Consider the following 17,132-nt stretch of genomic DNA (forward strand, 5'->3'; position numbering starts at 1 on the left):
CCAGCAGGGATGCGCACGAGATCCCCTGAAATCCCTGCTCCTAGCACTTTACGCCGATCGGCGTGGAGTGATCCTGGGGCTGCCGCCGCGTTCACGCCATTTGGCGGTCGGCAAGTAGTTAAGTGTAGCTGCAGTTTTGTGAAAAAATTAAAACAATTCCCCCAGGACAGCTATATTCTCTGCAAGTCATCCGGCACAAGTGCACTTGAAGGAGGATTACATTTGAAGCGCCCTGCGTCGTCATGAGTGACCCGGCGCATTTGTGAATTTAATGGAATTTTAATGAAGATTTAATAAAGCTCTTTATACTGGATGGTGCGGATCTTTATATGAAGAATACTAAATGGGAGCTAAACTGACAGAGATCTGAAATGCGGCGTGCATGGAATAGGGGCGCGAGAAAAAATAGGTGCCAGGTGAAGCCGATATAAGTCTAAACGATGAATGAAAAACGGGCACCAAATTAAAAGGAAAAAACACATTTACAGTGGTAATGACTGTAGTAAAACATTGGTAAATTTTTCAACAATATATGGACTCCCTGGATTATTAGGTGTCCTTAATGGAAGCAGACATATTGTTAACCTCCAGTGCTTTCCAATGAGCTTATCTGCCATTTTTGCCATGGCAGTCAGGTGACCAGGGGAGAGATCAAATTACAACATGTGATTAGACACAAATGAGGGGGAATTAAACAGGCTAAACTCTCTAAATATATACAGGGTGCAATTCTTTATGTTTTCCGTCTGTCCTGTGCAAGAGTTCAGGCCCACTTTAAAACCCCCCTTTCTGATAATTAACACCCCCCCACGCACACTTTACTTCTAACCCTAAAACCCCCCTTCCGGATCCCTAACTCTAAAATTGAAATATCTATAACTTTATAATACATTTGAAAATGATAATTTTCAAAAAAGAAAAAATTGTTAAATACAAAAGACAAAAAAAATTTCAATAATTATAACTCTACCGTTCTATTTTTTTAAATCGATATTTATTGGGCATCCAAATTTCTACTTTCCGCACCCAATAGCCGATTTTTGCATTAGCACCTATAGCGGCGCCCAAATCGTCCATTAGCCGTGGTTGCCCTAATTTCCTGCAATGGCATATGAAGCAATTTCAATGACTTCCTCTCAGTTGCGATGCTTCCAGATTAGAAACCGCAATTCACTGACTTACGTGACGATTTCTGGAATGTTGAAGGTTCTTTCCACAATGCCGGCATGGTCACCGGAGGAAAACTTGTCCCTGTACACCACGATGCCATCAGGCGTCTGAAAGAGATAGGAGACCAATATAAACAACTAGCACTAGATAAACCACCTGTGTCACTAGATAGACTTTCTCTGCAGAGCTTCAGACAACCAGCATCTCTGCTGCTTCCGGGAGTCCTGGCTGCATGGGAATAAATTATATCAATTCAGTCTGGCTACCCACATGTCCACCATTTATGGCCCTTTTCCACTAGCAGCATTCTGTAATAATTAAAGTGTGTGTATATGTGCCTTAAAGTGTACCTGTAGGCATAAAAATAGCTCTGCAAAATTATGCCGTAGGGTGATGCCGGAAATGACATCTCGTTAATAATATTATTTAATGTTTTAGGACATTTCTAAAACGTTAAATAGCGTTCGTAACAAGATGTCATTACCACCATCTATCATTATTATACATTACCGGCAATCGCACCTTCTCTACTTCCTGGTTAGTTTTTGCAGGTGCCCTTCACCCAGCCAATCATCATGCAGGGGCTGAATCCGCATGGTGATTGGCTGGCTGAAGGACACCTGCAAACTGACCAGGAAGCGGAGGAGATGCGATCACCTGGGACCAGGTAATGTATAACTACACCCCTGCCAACTCTCACACCGAACCCTCCCTCTACCTAATCTAAACCCTTAACCACTCCACCCCTGTGCCTAACCTTAACTACTCCAACCTGGCTGCCTAACCTTAGGCACTTCACCCCCACTGCCTAACCTTAACCACTCCCCCCCCACTGCCTAACCTTAACCCGCCCCCACCTAAACTTAACTATCCCCGTCTAACCTTAATTAACACCTCCCCGCCCCTCACCTAACCTTAGTTTCCTAAACCAACCCCTGCTGCCATAGGACACCATCATTTAACTGTAGTGCAGAAAAACATGATTTTCACTATTGGCGCAATTTTTATCAGCTCTCATACTTCACCATTTTTATCTGCTACCACCTGTAGCTGAAAAAGTTCTCCAATGGGTACTTACCTACATAGATGGAGGCCTTTGATTAATCTAGAGGCTTCCAGGTCCATCTCCTCCGTTCCATTACAGCCCTGGGACCTCCTGAAGCATGAAGGCTTGTCAATGGAGCTTGGCCACATTGCGCAGGCAGCTCTCTCTTGTGCACGGGCATGGAGCTGAATGGGCTTGGCTTTTTGCGCTACTGTGCAGGTGCAAGCAGTCCAGTGCCTGTGCAGTGCTGCTGTGCTCATTTTTGAATGGAAGCAAGTCTCAGCACTAGAACAACCTATTGAAGAAGGACAGGAGAAGCCTCTGGGGAATGCAGAGGCTTCCTTCTACCGCGGTAAGTATCTTAATTTGTTGTGCCTAAAAACTCACAGGATTGCTTTAAAGTGGATCTGAGATGAACTTTTACTCATTGCATAATTGTGTTCTTTTCCTATTGTTTATAGGGCATTCCTCAAGCCAAATACTTTTTTTGTTTTTGTTTTAATACTCTAATTCCCTATAAACTAAACAAGCCACGTCCACAGCTTTTCAGAGAGCCAAGGCACTTTCAGACAGTTGCAAGGGCTCATGGGAGCTCAGTCTGGGCAGATGGAGGGGGAGGTATAACAAGCCTGAGATTTCAGAGGCAGAGAGGAGGAGGGAGGAGGAGGAGGGATTAGGTTTTTTTGCTAAAGATGCAGATAAGCCTGCCTCTGTGTAATGTTTACAAGCAACATGGCTGCTGTCATTGTATCACAGGAAGAAATAATCATAATCTATTGAAGCTGTTTGCAGCTAGATTTGCTGTGTAAACTATCTAAACTTTAGATAAGATATATGGACAAGTTACTTGTTATAGTTCGTTTTTATCTCGGATCCGCTTTAAAGTAAGAAGGAAAAAGTGCCCTTAGAAGGTACTTACCTCAGGAGGGGGAATCCTCTGAATCCTAATGATCCTTGAGAAGGGATCCAGTACTGGGTGGGGACCCTCGAGGATCTCCTTGTTGGCCACTTGTCAACTTGCATGATTGCGCAATAGCAGCTCTCCACTCGGGCTCCAGTCTTAATAGACGAATAGGTCCACTCTACTGCGGAGATGCAAGCCATCTGCACCTGCACAGAAGAGCCAACTTGGAGGCCGAGTGGAGAGCCGCTACTGCGCATGCGCTCAGCGGCTCCTTTTAATATTATGGTGTGAGATTGCTCCGAGGAACCAGCACTGGATCCCTTCTGGTGAAGAGGGCGGGAGAAGGTTCATTAGGATCCAGAGGCATCCCCCTCCCGAGCTTAGTACTTACAGGCTTTGAGGTAAAATGAAAACATTGCCACTGACAGGGCCGGGCCGAGGCATAGGCTGGAGAGGCTCCAGCCTCAGGGCACAGTGTAGGAGGGGGCGCAGAATTCATTCAGCTGTCATTCCTAATTGTGTTTGAAGCAGAAAGAAATAAGAAAAGGGGATACATGGCAGTGACTGCAAGCCAGATAACTAGATATTAAGGTGTTGGGGAGGTTGTGGGCCCTGTGGCACCTCTTAGTGTAATAGCAATCAGTGTGTGACGGCTGGGGTGGCAGGGATGGAGGGGCGCACTTTGGTGTTTCAGCCTTGGGTGCTGGAGGACCTTGTCCCGGCTCTGCAGCTGCCCTTTCTGCTTGCACACTTCACTTGTATTGCCGTAACTTTGTAGATAGATGGGATTAGGTTGCACCATACTTTGCAAAGACGGTCTTCATAACATGAGACTTTTGGTCTGTTTCAGGGAATTGAGGACAATGAGTGCGTTCATGACAAATCTTTCACATAAAGCTACTTCATTTTTTTCATCTGGCCCTTTGTAAGGCTAAGCTGAGATACTTGTTTGAACATTAAATCCTGCAGAGATTGTGAAACAGATGACAACAGAAGTAGCAAGGTTACCGCCAGCCATGTGCAAACAGTGCAGTTACAAAATACACGGGGTAGAAGCTTGCCGGATCACGAACTTATGAACTTTTCAGGAAAGAAATGTTTTGAGTCAGGGTTTCCTTCAACTAATTTCCATTGAGAAGATGTTAGGAATTAGTATGTGCCAGCCAATAAGTGTGAAAGCAAGTAGGGGAGTATGGCTGGCTGTCATAGCTCATAACTAACTTTCTTTTCTAGGCTAATCCCCCTATCCCATATAAGTAGATGTATTTACCTGATAAAAGAAAACGTGACTACATTGTGCCTACAAGAGCTATGTCCAGTCCCTCATTTTCTGGGTTGCTTTTCTCCAAATTCAAATATAAAACAAAATTAGTGAGTGGTTGGTGGTGTGGAGGGGGTGTGACTGGAGGTGTGATGAAGGTGTGGCTAGAGGTGAGAAGAAGGTGTGGCTAGTGGTGTTGTGGGGGCGTGGCTGTAGGTGTGATGAAGGTGTAACTGGAAGTGTGATGAAGGTGAGACTAGTAGTGTTGAGGTAGCATGGCTGGAGGTGTGATGAAGGTGCGACTGGAGGCGTGGTGAAGGCATAACTGGAGGTGTGATTAACCTCCCTGGCAGTCAATTAAAACCGCCAGGGAGGCAGCGCAGCAGTTTTTTAAAAAATTCATGTAGCCTAGCGCTAGCTACATGACTGCTGCTGAGCAGCGGCATCCCCCCACCCCCTCCGATCGCCTCCGGCGATCAGGCCCGTCAGGAAATCCCGTTCTGAACAGGATTTCCATTAGGGTTTCCCCTGTCGCCATGGCGACGGGTGCGATGATGTCACCGACGTCATGGACGTCAGAGGGCGTCCCGATCCACCCCTCAGCGCTTTCTGGCACTGATTGGCCAGGCTGCGCAGGGGTCTGGGGGGGGACACACCCTCTACCGCGGCGAGCGGCTGGCGAATCGGCGGGGAGCGGCGGCGATCGGTGAGTTCACGCAGCTAGCAAAGTGCTAGCTGCGTGCAACAACAAAAAAATTACGCAAATCGGCCCAGCAGGGCCTGAGAAATACTCATGCGTGGCATAGCCTGAGCTCAGCTTGGGCTTACCGCTAGTGTTGGGCGAACAGTGTTCGCCACTGTTCGGGTTCTGCAGAACATCACCCTGTTCGGGTGATGTTCGAGTTCGGCCGAACACCTGACGGTGCTCGGCCAAACCGTTCGGCCATATGGCCGAACTAAGAGCGCATGGCCGAACGTTCCCCGAACGTTCGGCTAGCGCTGTGATTGGCCGAACGGGTCACGTGGTTCGGACCCGAACGCGCTCTGATTGGCCGAACTGTCACGTGGTTCGGGTAAATAAATACCCGAACCACGTCATATCTCCGCCATTTGTCTGTGGGTTTAGCTTTGGGTAGGCAGGCAGGGTAGTTCGCGCTCCAGCCACGCTAGCCAGGGTCCCCCCCAGTCATTGTGTGTCACTGCTGGGAACAGTAGTACACCGCTCGTTCAGCCACACTATATAGCATTCTGTGTACTGTTCTGTGTCTGCTGGGAACAGTGGTACACCGCTCGTTCAGCCACACTATATAGCATTCTGTGTACTGTTCTGTGTCTGCTGGGAACAGTGGTACACCGCTCGTTCAGCCACACTATATAGCATTCTGTGTACTGTTCTGTGTCTGCTGGGAACAGTAGTACACCGCTCGTTCAGCCACACTATATAGCATTCTGTGTACTGTTCTGTGTCTGCTGGGAACAGTAGTACACCGCTCGTTCAGCCACACTATATAGCATTCTGTGTACTGTTCTGTGTCTGCTGGGAACAGTAGTACACCGCTCGTTCAGCCACACTATATAGCATTCTGTGTACTGTTCTGTGTCTGCTGGGAACAGTGGTACACCGCTCGTTCAGCCACACTATATAGCATTCTGTGTACTGTTCTGTGTCTGCTGGGAACAGTAGTACACCGCTCGTTCAGCCACACTATATAGCATTCTGTGTACTGTTCTGTGTCTGCTGGGAACAGTAGTACACCGCTCGTTCAGCCACACTATATAGCATTCTGTGTACTGTTCTGTGTCTGCTGGGAACAGTAGTACACCGCTCGTTCAGCCACACTATATAGCATTCTGTGTACTGTTCTGTGTCTGCTGGGAACAGTAGTACACCGCTCGTTCAGCCACACTATATAGCATTCTGTGTACTGTTCTGTGTCTGCTGGGAATAGTGGTACACCGCTCGTTCAGCCACACTATATAGCATTCTGTGTACTGTTCTGTGTCTGCTGGGAACAGTAGTACACCGCTCGTTCAGCCACACTATATAGCATTCTGTGTACTGTTCTGTGTCTGCTGGGAACAGTAGTACACCGCTCGTTCAGCCACACTATATAGCATTCTGTGTACTGTTCTGTGTCTGCTGGGAATAGTGGTACACCGCTCGTTCAGCCACACTATATAGCATTCTGTGTACTATTCTGTGTCTGCTGGGAACAGTGGTACACCGCTCGTTCAGCCACACTATATAGCATTCTGTGTACTGTTCTGTGTCTGCTGGGAACAGTAGTACACCGCTCGTTCAGCCACACTATATAGCATTCTGTGTACTGTTCTGTGTCTGCTGGGAACAGTAGTACACCGCTCGTTCAGCCACACTATATAGCATTCTGTGTACTGTTCTGTGTCTGCTGGGAACAGTAGTACACCGCTCGTTCAGCCACACTATATAGCATTCTGTGTACTGTTCTGTGTCTGCTGGGAATAGTGGTACACCGCTCGTTCAGCCACACTATATAGCATTCTGTGTACTGTTCTGTGTCTGCTGGGAATAGTGGTACACCGCTCGTTCGCCACTGTATAGCATTGTGCTCTGTGTCGCTGCTGGGAATAGTGGTACACCGCTCACCCGTCACTGTATAGCATTGTGCTCTGTGTCGCTGCTGGGAATAGTGGTACACCGCTCACCCGTCACTGTATAGCATTGTGCTCTGTGTCGCTGCTGGGAATAGTGGTACTGTATAGCATTTCTGTACTGCCACTGTACTGCTGCCAGTCAGCGTGTACTGTAAGGATAAGTGAAATGAGGAAGAAATCCGGTGAAAGAGGGAGGGGCAAGGGAAGAGGTGTTTCCCCTGACGGTTCACGTACAGGCCACAGGGGAGCACCCAAGAAAACCCACTCAATACCGCCCATGTTGTCCAGGACAACAACCCTCACAAATCCAAAAGAACAGGACCAGATAATTACTTGGATGACCTCTCAAGCGTCCAGCAGTGGGTTAAGCAGCACCAGCACATCACGCACGAGGTCCGAGTCCTCAGCCAGTTACAAGGAGCCAGTGGGCACAAAGCTGACACAACCGGCAGCGACACCACGCACACAACTGCCAGATAACCAGTCCGATGAATTACCTCAGGACACAATGGGGTATTCGCAGGAGCTATTCCCAGCCCAACAAACTTCCACCTTTCAAAGGTCAATGGAGGAACAGCCAGAAATGTTGTGCCTGGATTCACAACCGTTAACTGTGGGAAATGCACCGCGCACTGAAATACAAGGCGAGTCCGAAGAGGACTCGGAAACCCAAATCCCAGAGCAATTTGGGCAGGAGGGGTTGCAATTGCAGGAGGTCGGCCGACAAGATCTGGAAGACGACGTTGGAGTGTGCTGCACAGAGGTTGTTGTGGGGAGCTCTACTCCACGGCGGTGGCCCACAATGACATATGACGAGTTTGAGGAGATGGAAGAGGAGGGTATGGACAATGTGGACAGAGACCCAGATTTTGTTTGTGAATGAGAACATCGCCGTCGTAGCAGCAGCACAGATGAGTCTGTTGAAGAACACACTGCTGCACGAGTTCGCCTTGTGCCACAAGGTAGGCGGCGCGCAATTTCAGGCACCACAAGCGTGGAAGTTCAAGTGAGAGGCAAAAGAGGAGCAAACAGAAATCGCCAGCAAGGAGGCAGGTGCTCCAAAGTCTGGGCTTTCTTTGAAGACTGCACTGAGGATGTTACCATGGCGATTTGCAAGGTGTGCAAGACCCGCCTGAGCAGGGGGAAAAATATTAACAACCTCTCCACCACCAGCATGAGCCGTCACATGCTATCCAAACATCCCACTCTTTGGGCAAACGCGTCAGGATAGGGTACCAGAAACAACACTGCCTCCCTTGGGTTCACCAGACTCACCACCAGACCCGCCTCAGCAGCAGCAGTAGCCCAGCCATTGCGTGGTTCACAACATTCACAAACATCAGACGACGCTGACACTGTCACTTTCCGGAGTAGTGCTCTTGAGGTCTCCCAGTGTTCATCAAACACAACAACCAACAGCCCTTCCGTGTGCAGCGCTACGGTTCAGTTGTCTGTGTCGGAGATGTTTGAGCGCAAGAGGAAATTGCCAGCAAATGACCCCCGGGCCGTGGCAGTAACAGCCAGCATAGCCAAGCTTCTGGCCTGCGAAATGCTGCCATATCGATTGGTGGAGACAAACAGCTTCAAGGGCATGATGTCAGTGGCCATCCCACGTTACGTGGTTCCCAGCCGCTACCACTTTGCACGCTCTGCAGTGCCTGAGTTGCATGAGCACGTGGTCAGCAAAATAACCCGAAGCTTGAAGAATGCCGTTGCCTGCAAGGTTCACCTCACCACTGACACCTGGACGAGTGCGTTCGGCCAGGGTCGATACATCTCCCTTACCGCGCACTGGGTGAACCTTGTGGAGCCTGGCAGCGATTCCTCACCTGCTACGGCACGGGTGTTGCCCACGCCACAAACAGCTGCACCGCCGTCCCTCCCACTGGATAACAGCAGCACCTACCTCTCTGACTCCTTCTCCTCCAACGCATCTCAAAGCTGTACCTCATCCGGAAACGCTAACCCAGCAGCAGTAGGATCGTGGAAGCAGTGCAGCACAGCTGTTGGCATGCGTCAGCAAGCGTTGCTGAAGCTAATCTGCCTTGGGGATAAGCAGCACACAGGGGAGGAAATTTGGAGGGGAATAAAGGAACAGACGGATTTGTGGCTGGCACCGCTGGACCTGAAACCGGGCATGGTTGTGTGTGATAATGGGAGTAATCTCATTCGCGCTTTAAGGTTGGCTAAGCTGACACACATCCCTTGCCTGGCGCACGTGATGAACCTAGTAGTTCAGCGGTTCCTGAGGACATACCCAGGCGTGCCCGATCTGCTGTTGAAGGTGCGTCGAGTGTCCAAACATTGTAGAAATTCCAGTACTGCTTCGGGGGCACTCGCCAAGATGCAGGAGCGCTTCAATCTCCCCCACCATCGCTTGCTGTGTGATGTCCCTACGCGCTGGAATTCTACGCTGCACATGCTAGCCCGCTTTTGCGAGCAGAAGAGTGCAGTGGTCCAGTACATGACGGCGCAGTACCGAGGCGCATCCGGCCAGCTGCCAAGCTTCTGTGGATCCGATTGGGCCAACATGTTGGATCTCTGCCAAGTCCTCCAAAATTTTGAGCAATCCACGTTGCTTGTGAGCAGTGACAACTCTTCAGTCAGCATTACCATACCACTGCTGTGTTTACTGAAGAGGTCGATGTTAAAAATCAAGGAAACAGCTGTCATGATGCAACTGGGGGAATCTGAAGGAGAAAACGATCAGCGTGATGGTACCAACATCAGGCCATCCGCCTCAGGGAACGCTGGCCCCAGCAGCTATGACGAAGAAGAGGAGGAGGAACAGCTGGAGTTGGAGCAGGAATTTCATGCCACCACTGACGAGGGCCAGAGCGGTGCACGTTGGACTTCCACAATTCAACGCGAATGGTCAGCAGAAGCAGACCAGGAGGAAGGTGACGACTATGATGCATCACAACAACTATCACAACGCTCACAAGAGGATGATGAGGATTCTGGTAGGACTCTGGCACACATGGCTCAATTCATGCTAGACTGCATTGAACGTGACCCACGCATTGTGCGCATTCTGGACAACACCAATTACTGGGTTTATACCCTTCTGGATCCACGGTACAAACACAATGTTCCAAAACTGCTTGAAGAAAGAGTCAGACAGGTCAAAATGGAAGAATACCAGCAGGCCCTTGTGGAGACTTTAGAGAGGAGATTGACATCCTCCCCCTCCTCTAGCCAGTTGTACGCAGACAGACTGACTTCCGCAAACCCAGGACGACCAGGAGGGCAGCAAACAACGCAAGCCGCAGCTAGTACCCAAAAGGGAATGGTATCGGCAGTGTCCTTGGAGTGGGAAAATTTTCTGACACCCATGCAGCCGCAGCCCACTGAACAGCAAGCGTGCAGATCCACCTCCAACACCGATCGCCTGGAGAAGATGGTCAAGGACTACATGTCAGATGGCGTAGCTGTGTCGAACCATCCATCTGCACCCTTCAACTATTGGGTATCGAAGCTAGACACCTGGCACGAACTGGCAATGTACGCAATAGAGGTGCTGGCTTGCCCGGCAGCCAGCGTTATGTCGGAACGCTGTTTCAGTGCTGCCGGAGGCATCGTCACAGATCGGCGTATCCGCCTCTCTACAGAAAATGCAGACCGTCTGACTCAAATTAAAATGAATCAATCCTGGATTGGAAATGACTACGCAACACTCCAGGACCCCAACCAAGTAACATGACCAATGAACATCTGGGATGGTGTTGCGTTTCCGGGCCCTGTTTATTGAACCTCTCATCTGTATTACATTTATGACTGCATGGCGGCAAAAAGCATTGCTGCTATATCCGCACGCTTTTTGTCCACATGCAAGGCCTGGGTTGTTGTGTCTCACAAAGCGTGGCCTTCTCCTCCTGCGCCTGCTCCTGTTCCATCACGTCTGCTGCTGCTGGGTTAGCGTTGCCGCGTGGTCCCTGTTTATTGAACCACTTATCTTTATTACATTTATGACTGCATGGCGGTACAAAGCATGCTATCCGCACGCTTCTTGCCCTCATGCAAGGCCTGGGTTGTTGTGTCTCACAAAGCGTGGCCTTCTCCTCCTGCGCCTGCTCCTGTTCCATCACGTCTGCTGCTGCTGGGTTAGCGTTGCCGCGTGGTCCCTGTTTATTGAACCACTTATCTTTATTACATTTATGACTGCATGGCGGTACAAAGCATGCTATCCGCACGCTTCTTGCCCTCATGCAAGGCCTGGGTTGTTGTGTCTCACAAAGCGTGGCCTTCTCCTCCTGCGCCTCCTCCTGTTCCATCACGTCTGCTGCTGCTGGGTTAGCGTTGCCGCGTGGTCCCTGTTTATTGAACCACTTATCTTTATTACATTTATGACTGCATGGCGGTACAAAGCATGCTATCCGCACGCTTCTTGCCCTCATGCAAGGCCTGGGTTGTTGTGTCTCACAAAGCGTGGCCTTCTCCTCCTGCGCCTGCTCCTGTTCCATCACGTCTGCTGCTGCTGGGTTAGCGTTGCCGCGTGGTCCCTGTTTATTGAACCACTTATCTTTATTACATTTATGACTGCATGGCGGTACAAAGCATGCTATCCGCACGCTTCTTGCCCTCATGCAAGGCCTGGGTTGTTGTGTCTCACAAAGCGTGGCCTTCTCCTCCTGCGCCTCCTCCTGTTCCATCACGTCTGCTGCTGCTGGGTTAGCGTTGCCGCGTGGTCCCTGTTTATTGAACCACTTATCTTTATTACATTTATGACTGCATGGCGGTACAAAGCATGCTATCCGCACGCTTCTTGCCCTCATGCAAGGCCTGGGTTGTTGTGTCTCACAAAGCGTGGCCTTCTCCTCCTGCGCCTGCTCCTGTTCCATCACGTCTGCTGCTGCTGGGTTAGCGTTGCCGCGTGGTCCCTGTTTATTGAACCACTTATCTTTATTACATTTATGACTGCATGGCGGTACAAAGCCTGCTATCCGCACGCTTCTTGCCCTCATGCAAGGCCGGGGTTGTTGTGTCTCACAAAGCGTGGCCTTCTTCTCCTCCTGCGCCACCCTCCTCCTGTTCCATCACGTGTGCTGCTGCTGGGTTAGCGTTACCGGTCCCTTTTCCTGGAACCTCTTATATGTATTACATTTATGACTGCATGCCGACAAAAAACATGTTACCTGTGCAAAGAAAACAGACATTTCCCGCATTTAAAAGACAGTTTTCCCTTTGAAACTTTAAAATCGATTTTCTCAAAAACTATAAGCTCTTTTTGCTAATTTTTTTTTCCTCTTGTACCCACTCCCAAGGTGCACATACCCTGTAAATTTGGGGTATGTAGCATGCAAGGAGGCTTTACAAACCACAAAAGTTCGGGTCCCCATTGACTTCCATTATGTTCGGAGTTCGGGTCGAACACCCGAACATCGCGGCCATGTTCGGCCTGTTCGGCCCGAACCCGAACATCTAGATGTTCGCCCAACACTACTTACCGCCAGGAAGGTTAAGGTGTTACTGGAGGTGTGATGAAGGTGTGGCTAGTGGTGTTGTGGGAGCGTGGCTGGAGGTGTGATAAAAGTGTGGTTGGAGGTTTGATGAAGGTGTTACTGGAGGTGGGATGAAGGTGTGATGAAGGTGTGGCTGGTGGTGTTGTAGGGGTGTGGCTGGAGGTGTGATGAAGGTATGACAGTAGATGTGATAAAGGTGTAGCTGGGGGTGTGATGAAGGCATGACTGGAGGTGTGATAGGGGTGTGGCTAGCTGACTAGGAGATACCATATCTTCCCCTTTATAGCCTCTCTCCTATTCAGGAAGGATCTTACTTTTGCAGCTCTGAACTGATAAGAAAGCAATAGTCTGGATAAAAAGTAGGATCGCGAAACAGAGAAACAGAAATTTGCCTTCTTAAAACAGAAGGTATTTGCAATTTTTCAGGCTGGAGTGAGCATATGAGGTGTCTCACGATGCATCACTGCTGAATATGCAGAATATACCTTTATCACACCTCCAGTCACACCTTCATCACACCTCCAGGCAGAAGGCACCTTTCTGTTTTGCACATAGTATTTTTAGTGAGGGGGCTTTTCTGTCCTTTTTAGCCCCTTACACACTCCTAGGAGAACTTCCAATTCACCACGTGCTTGCTGGGCAATCTGTAACTATGAGGAGGAAACCAAACACTTGTATTATGGGACAGATTCCAGCTGGTGTTTAGTGACCTTACACACTCCTGGGAGTTCTGGTTCACCATTGCTGGTCAATCCAATACAGAGAAAGACACAGAATGCGGTTGCCGCTCTTATTCTTTTCCTGAGTTCAGTAAAAGAGAAGTCCACATAAGATTACTTACAGTGAAGTCTGCTTCCACAACACGGGTATCAGGAGCCAGAGTAAGTCCAGTGACAAAGACACGGAACTTCACTGAGAAGAACAAGAAGGAGCAAAGTCAACAGGAGGCACAGGTGCTACCTATCACTTAACCATATAGTATAGTAAGTGGAAACCATTGTGATATGATTAGAGTAAATAGATTATCTATATCCAGAGCATGAAATTTGGGTGCCAGTGGCTAATAGGTGATTTAGGCACCACAAAGGTGTTAATGCAAATATCGGCTATAAGGCACCCAAAGCAGAAAATTGGGTGCGCAATTATCATTTTGAAAACTGCAGCATTATAGTTTTTTACATTTGTTATTGTTTTAAGATCTAGAACGTTATTGTTTTTGAAGTTTTTAATGTTTAGTATTTAGAAATTGTCCATTTTTTAAAGTTATAATTTTGAAATTTATTGTTTAGGTTAGGAAGGTTGGTTTTAGGGTTAGGCATCAGGAAGGGGGGTTTTAGAGTTAGGCATCAGGAAGGGGGGTTTTAGGGTTAGGCATCAGGAAGGGGGGTTGAAGGGTTTGGCATCAGGAAGGGGGGATTTAGAGTTAGGTGTGAAGAAAGGGGGGTTTACGGTTAGGTGTCAGGAATGGTTTTAGGGTTAGGCGTCAGGAAGGAGGGTTTTGGGGTTAGGCGTCAGGAAAGGGGGTTTTAGGGTTGGACGTCAAGAAAGGGGTTTTAGGGTTAGGGGTCAGGAAAGGGGTTTTTAGAGTTAGCTGTCAAGAAGGGGGGTTTTAGGGTTAGGCATCAGGAAGGGGGGGTTTAGGGTTAGGGGTCAGAAAGGGTTTTAGGGTTAGACATCGGGAAGGGGGTTTTAAGGGTTAGAGGGTTAGGCGTCAGGAAGGGGGGGGGGGGGGGGTTAGGGTAAGGCATCAGAGGAAGGAGGGTTCTGTGTGAGAGCAGGGTTAGGTGAAGTTGTAGTAAAATATCGTTTATATATATACTGAAATTTTATTGCGATAATTTACACTATTTGCATTTTAAAATCGAAGAATATCGGTAGATATTAACTAAAAAATTTTAGCCTAGAAACTGCCTTGTAATGATCTTACAGATTTACTTAAAGCTGCAATTCAGTTTTATTAATACAGCAAGGTCCTCGTTATCTGGAGCACATGCAACCGAAACTCTCAACTAACCGGCATGCCTGAGGGGATAACAGGGACTGTGTTTTTCTGTAGGAATTTTGCAGTTTGTGCTGTTTCGACTGGTTGCTCAAGCATCCGGCAGGCACATGTATCCACTATAAGGCAATCCCTGCTGGTGCTGGATACTGGGGACTTTGCTGTGTTAGTGAGCAGGTGATCTACAGCAGTGTTTCTCAACATTTTATTGGTATGTACCCCTTTTTAAACCCCTGTACTCACCAAGTACCCCCTAGCACAGTAAACATGATCACAAGTATCCTTTGACAAATATATGTTACGGCCAGAACCCAAAGTTTGGCCACTTCGGGTTCTGGCTGGTCAATAAGCGAAGTGGCCGCGGCGCTACGGCCAATGTCCGAAATGAGCTGAATCCTGGTGGCTCCGATGATTTTCCCCAGCCTTGGCTGCGCCCCCCGCCTCCCTGCTATCGGCTTCTGACAGCCTGGGGACACATGCGTCCCCCCTCCAGAGTCGTTCGTGGCTGCAAGAAGGCAGAGGTAGGAAAGCAGGAATTTGTTCGTCCCTGCAGAGCGGATGCTAAAAGAAGCAATGTCTGCAGCGCTCCCCGCTCTGCTTTCCTGCAGCCACGAATGACTCGGGGGAGGGGGGACTCGTGTGTCTCCGGATGACTGAAAGCCGATAGCAGGGAGGCGGGGGGCGGAGCCAGCGCCAGGGAAAATGATCGGAGCCGCCAGGATTTGGCTCATTTCGGCCAGAACCCGAAGTGGCCAGCCACAACACGAAGTGGCCAAACGTTGGGTTCTGGCCGTAACATATAAATTTAATTGTAGTACATGATAATTGGTTCTAAACAGTTTTAAAGCATTTACTATTGCTTTTAATTAGCTAAAATACTAAGTTGGTGTTGTTTAAATAATATTTACAATTTTCTAAAATTCTAAATTTGTTATTTTTGATTAAGTATATCAAGCCCGAGTACCCCCTGGAACCATCAAAAGTACCCCCTGGGATACGCATACCACATGTTGAGAGCCTAGGATCTACAGAATTCTAAATAGCTCTTCGAATGTAAAGAAAGAAAAAAGTGTTGGCTATAAACCATACTGGGTTAAATTCCTCTATTTCTGTAAATGAGGCTTATGATATCATAACGGCTGACCACACGTTACCCTGAGTTCCTGGGTTGTAGATGGGCTTATCCGTCTGTATGAAGATATATCCACTGTGAAAGGATAACAGGGCCACTTTCTCCAAGTTGCACTCCTTGTTGCTGGAACTCACTATGACGATGACATACTGCTTCTGTTTTGTCTCAGTTAAAAGATTCTTGCTAGGAATCTGTGGAGAAACATAGTAATCCGTTCTTTAGTCCAATCGTAGAAAGTGACTATAATGACATCAGAGAATCACGGCTCATTTCACTGTCTCTCTCCTTCACCGAAATTACTTCATACAGCACAACTCTGACTCTTTATGAAGACTGTAGACAGGATAAGAAGAACATTCTAAAAATAAATACAGAGGCACCAGGAGCCCGGATGGTGTAATATGTTTTAAAATGATGCAGAACAAGTCCAATCGGAGGTTGTTGTACTCACAAGGGTGGGTTGCAAGCCTGGGCAACCATCCAACAAAAGCCTTTGGAGCATAACCATAGCCAAACGGGAACAGGTTATCCTGTACGTTGGTTGCTCTCTTGGGACCAAGAACCCAATAACGAGGGGAGGTCACCACTGAGGCGAAGGGGTGTTGTACACAATAAGGGATAAGAGGCAGGGCCGAGGCAGAGGCGAGACAGGGCTTCATCCAGCCTCAGGGTGCAGTGTAGGAGGGGGTGCACAACTCACCCAGCTATCATTCCTTTATTGTGTGTGAAGCAGAGAGAAAAAAGAAAAGGTTATACAGTACATGGCAGTGACTGCAAGCCGGATAACTAGAGATTAAGGTGTTGGGGGTCCTGGGGCGCCTCTTATTCTAATAGCAATCAGTGTGTGTGACGGCTGGGGTGGGTGGGAGGGATGGCTTTGATAAGAGGTGCCCAAAAAGATAAAATATTTAAAATCTTAAAACTGAAAAAGTTAAAGTAGCTTACCTCAATGAAGACACCACTGGGGTACAGGAAAAAAGCTTAATAGCACAAGGCAACACGTTTCGTGAGCTCAAATGTCTCACTTCACCAGGCCAAGTTAAATCTCCTACTGTGCATGTGCAGGATGGTCCTGGCAATGGGAGTGTGATCGAGGATGCGCATGGCCAGGGCCACGCAGGTGTAGTGGCCATCGACTGGCCAGTGGCCAAAAATGAAACTGACTCACTGCGGGGGACTGGAGGATTAGTTTGTTCCGTGCGGAGCTAGTAAAAAAGGGCGCACAGGGATAGTGGACAAAAGGGTCGCCGCCACCGGCGTACCTACCGGGGATGCGACCCCCTCAGCCGCAGGGGGGCCCGGGGCTGCTCTGGGGCCCGCTCACTGTGCGTGGGGGGAGCGCTGCTCTGGACCCCCCAGCAAGGTGCTCAACTGACCGTAGCGTCTAATAGACGCTGCGCCAGTTCATTCCCCGCAGCCCCGCTCCAGCAGCCTGCATAGTCTCCGGCAGGCAGAGCAGGGCTACGGCAAGATGGCCGCCGAAGAAGCCCTACACTGGAGACTATTTGTGTCTCCAGTACAGGGC

General features: G+C 48.8%; 1 protein-coding gene across 1 annotated transcript in view; it reads right to left on the reverse strand.

Annotated features, from left to right (window-relative positions):
* The window catches only part of LOC137562603 (complement C3-like), a 168,623-nt gene that overhangs the window by 138,739 nt on the left and 12,752 nt on the right, over positions 1 to 17,132 (reverse strand). Inside the window, exons 3-5 of the mRNA XM_068274107.1 lie at positions 15,630 to 15,798; positions 13,318 to 13,388; positions 1,183 to 1,277 (exon numbers count right to left, since the gene is read on the reverse strand). Of these exons, the coding sequence (XP_068130208.1) occupies positions 1,183 to 1,277; positions 13,318 to 13,388; positions 15,630 to 15,798 (335 nt within the window). The remainder of the gene's footprint in view (positions 1 to 1,182; positions 1,278 to 13,317; positions 13,389 to 15,629; positions 15,799 to 17,132) is intronic.

The sequence above is a fragment of the Hyperolius riggenbachi genome, chromosome 3 (genome assembly GCF_040937935.1).
Source record: "Hyperolius riggenbachi isolate aHypRig1 chromosome 3, aHypRig1.pri, whole genome shotgun sequence".
Lineage (NCBI taxonomy): Eukaryota > Metazoa > Chordata > Amphibia > Anura > Hyperoliidae > Hyperolius > Hyperolius riggenbachi.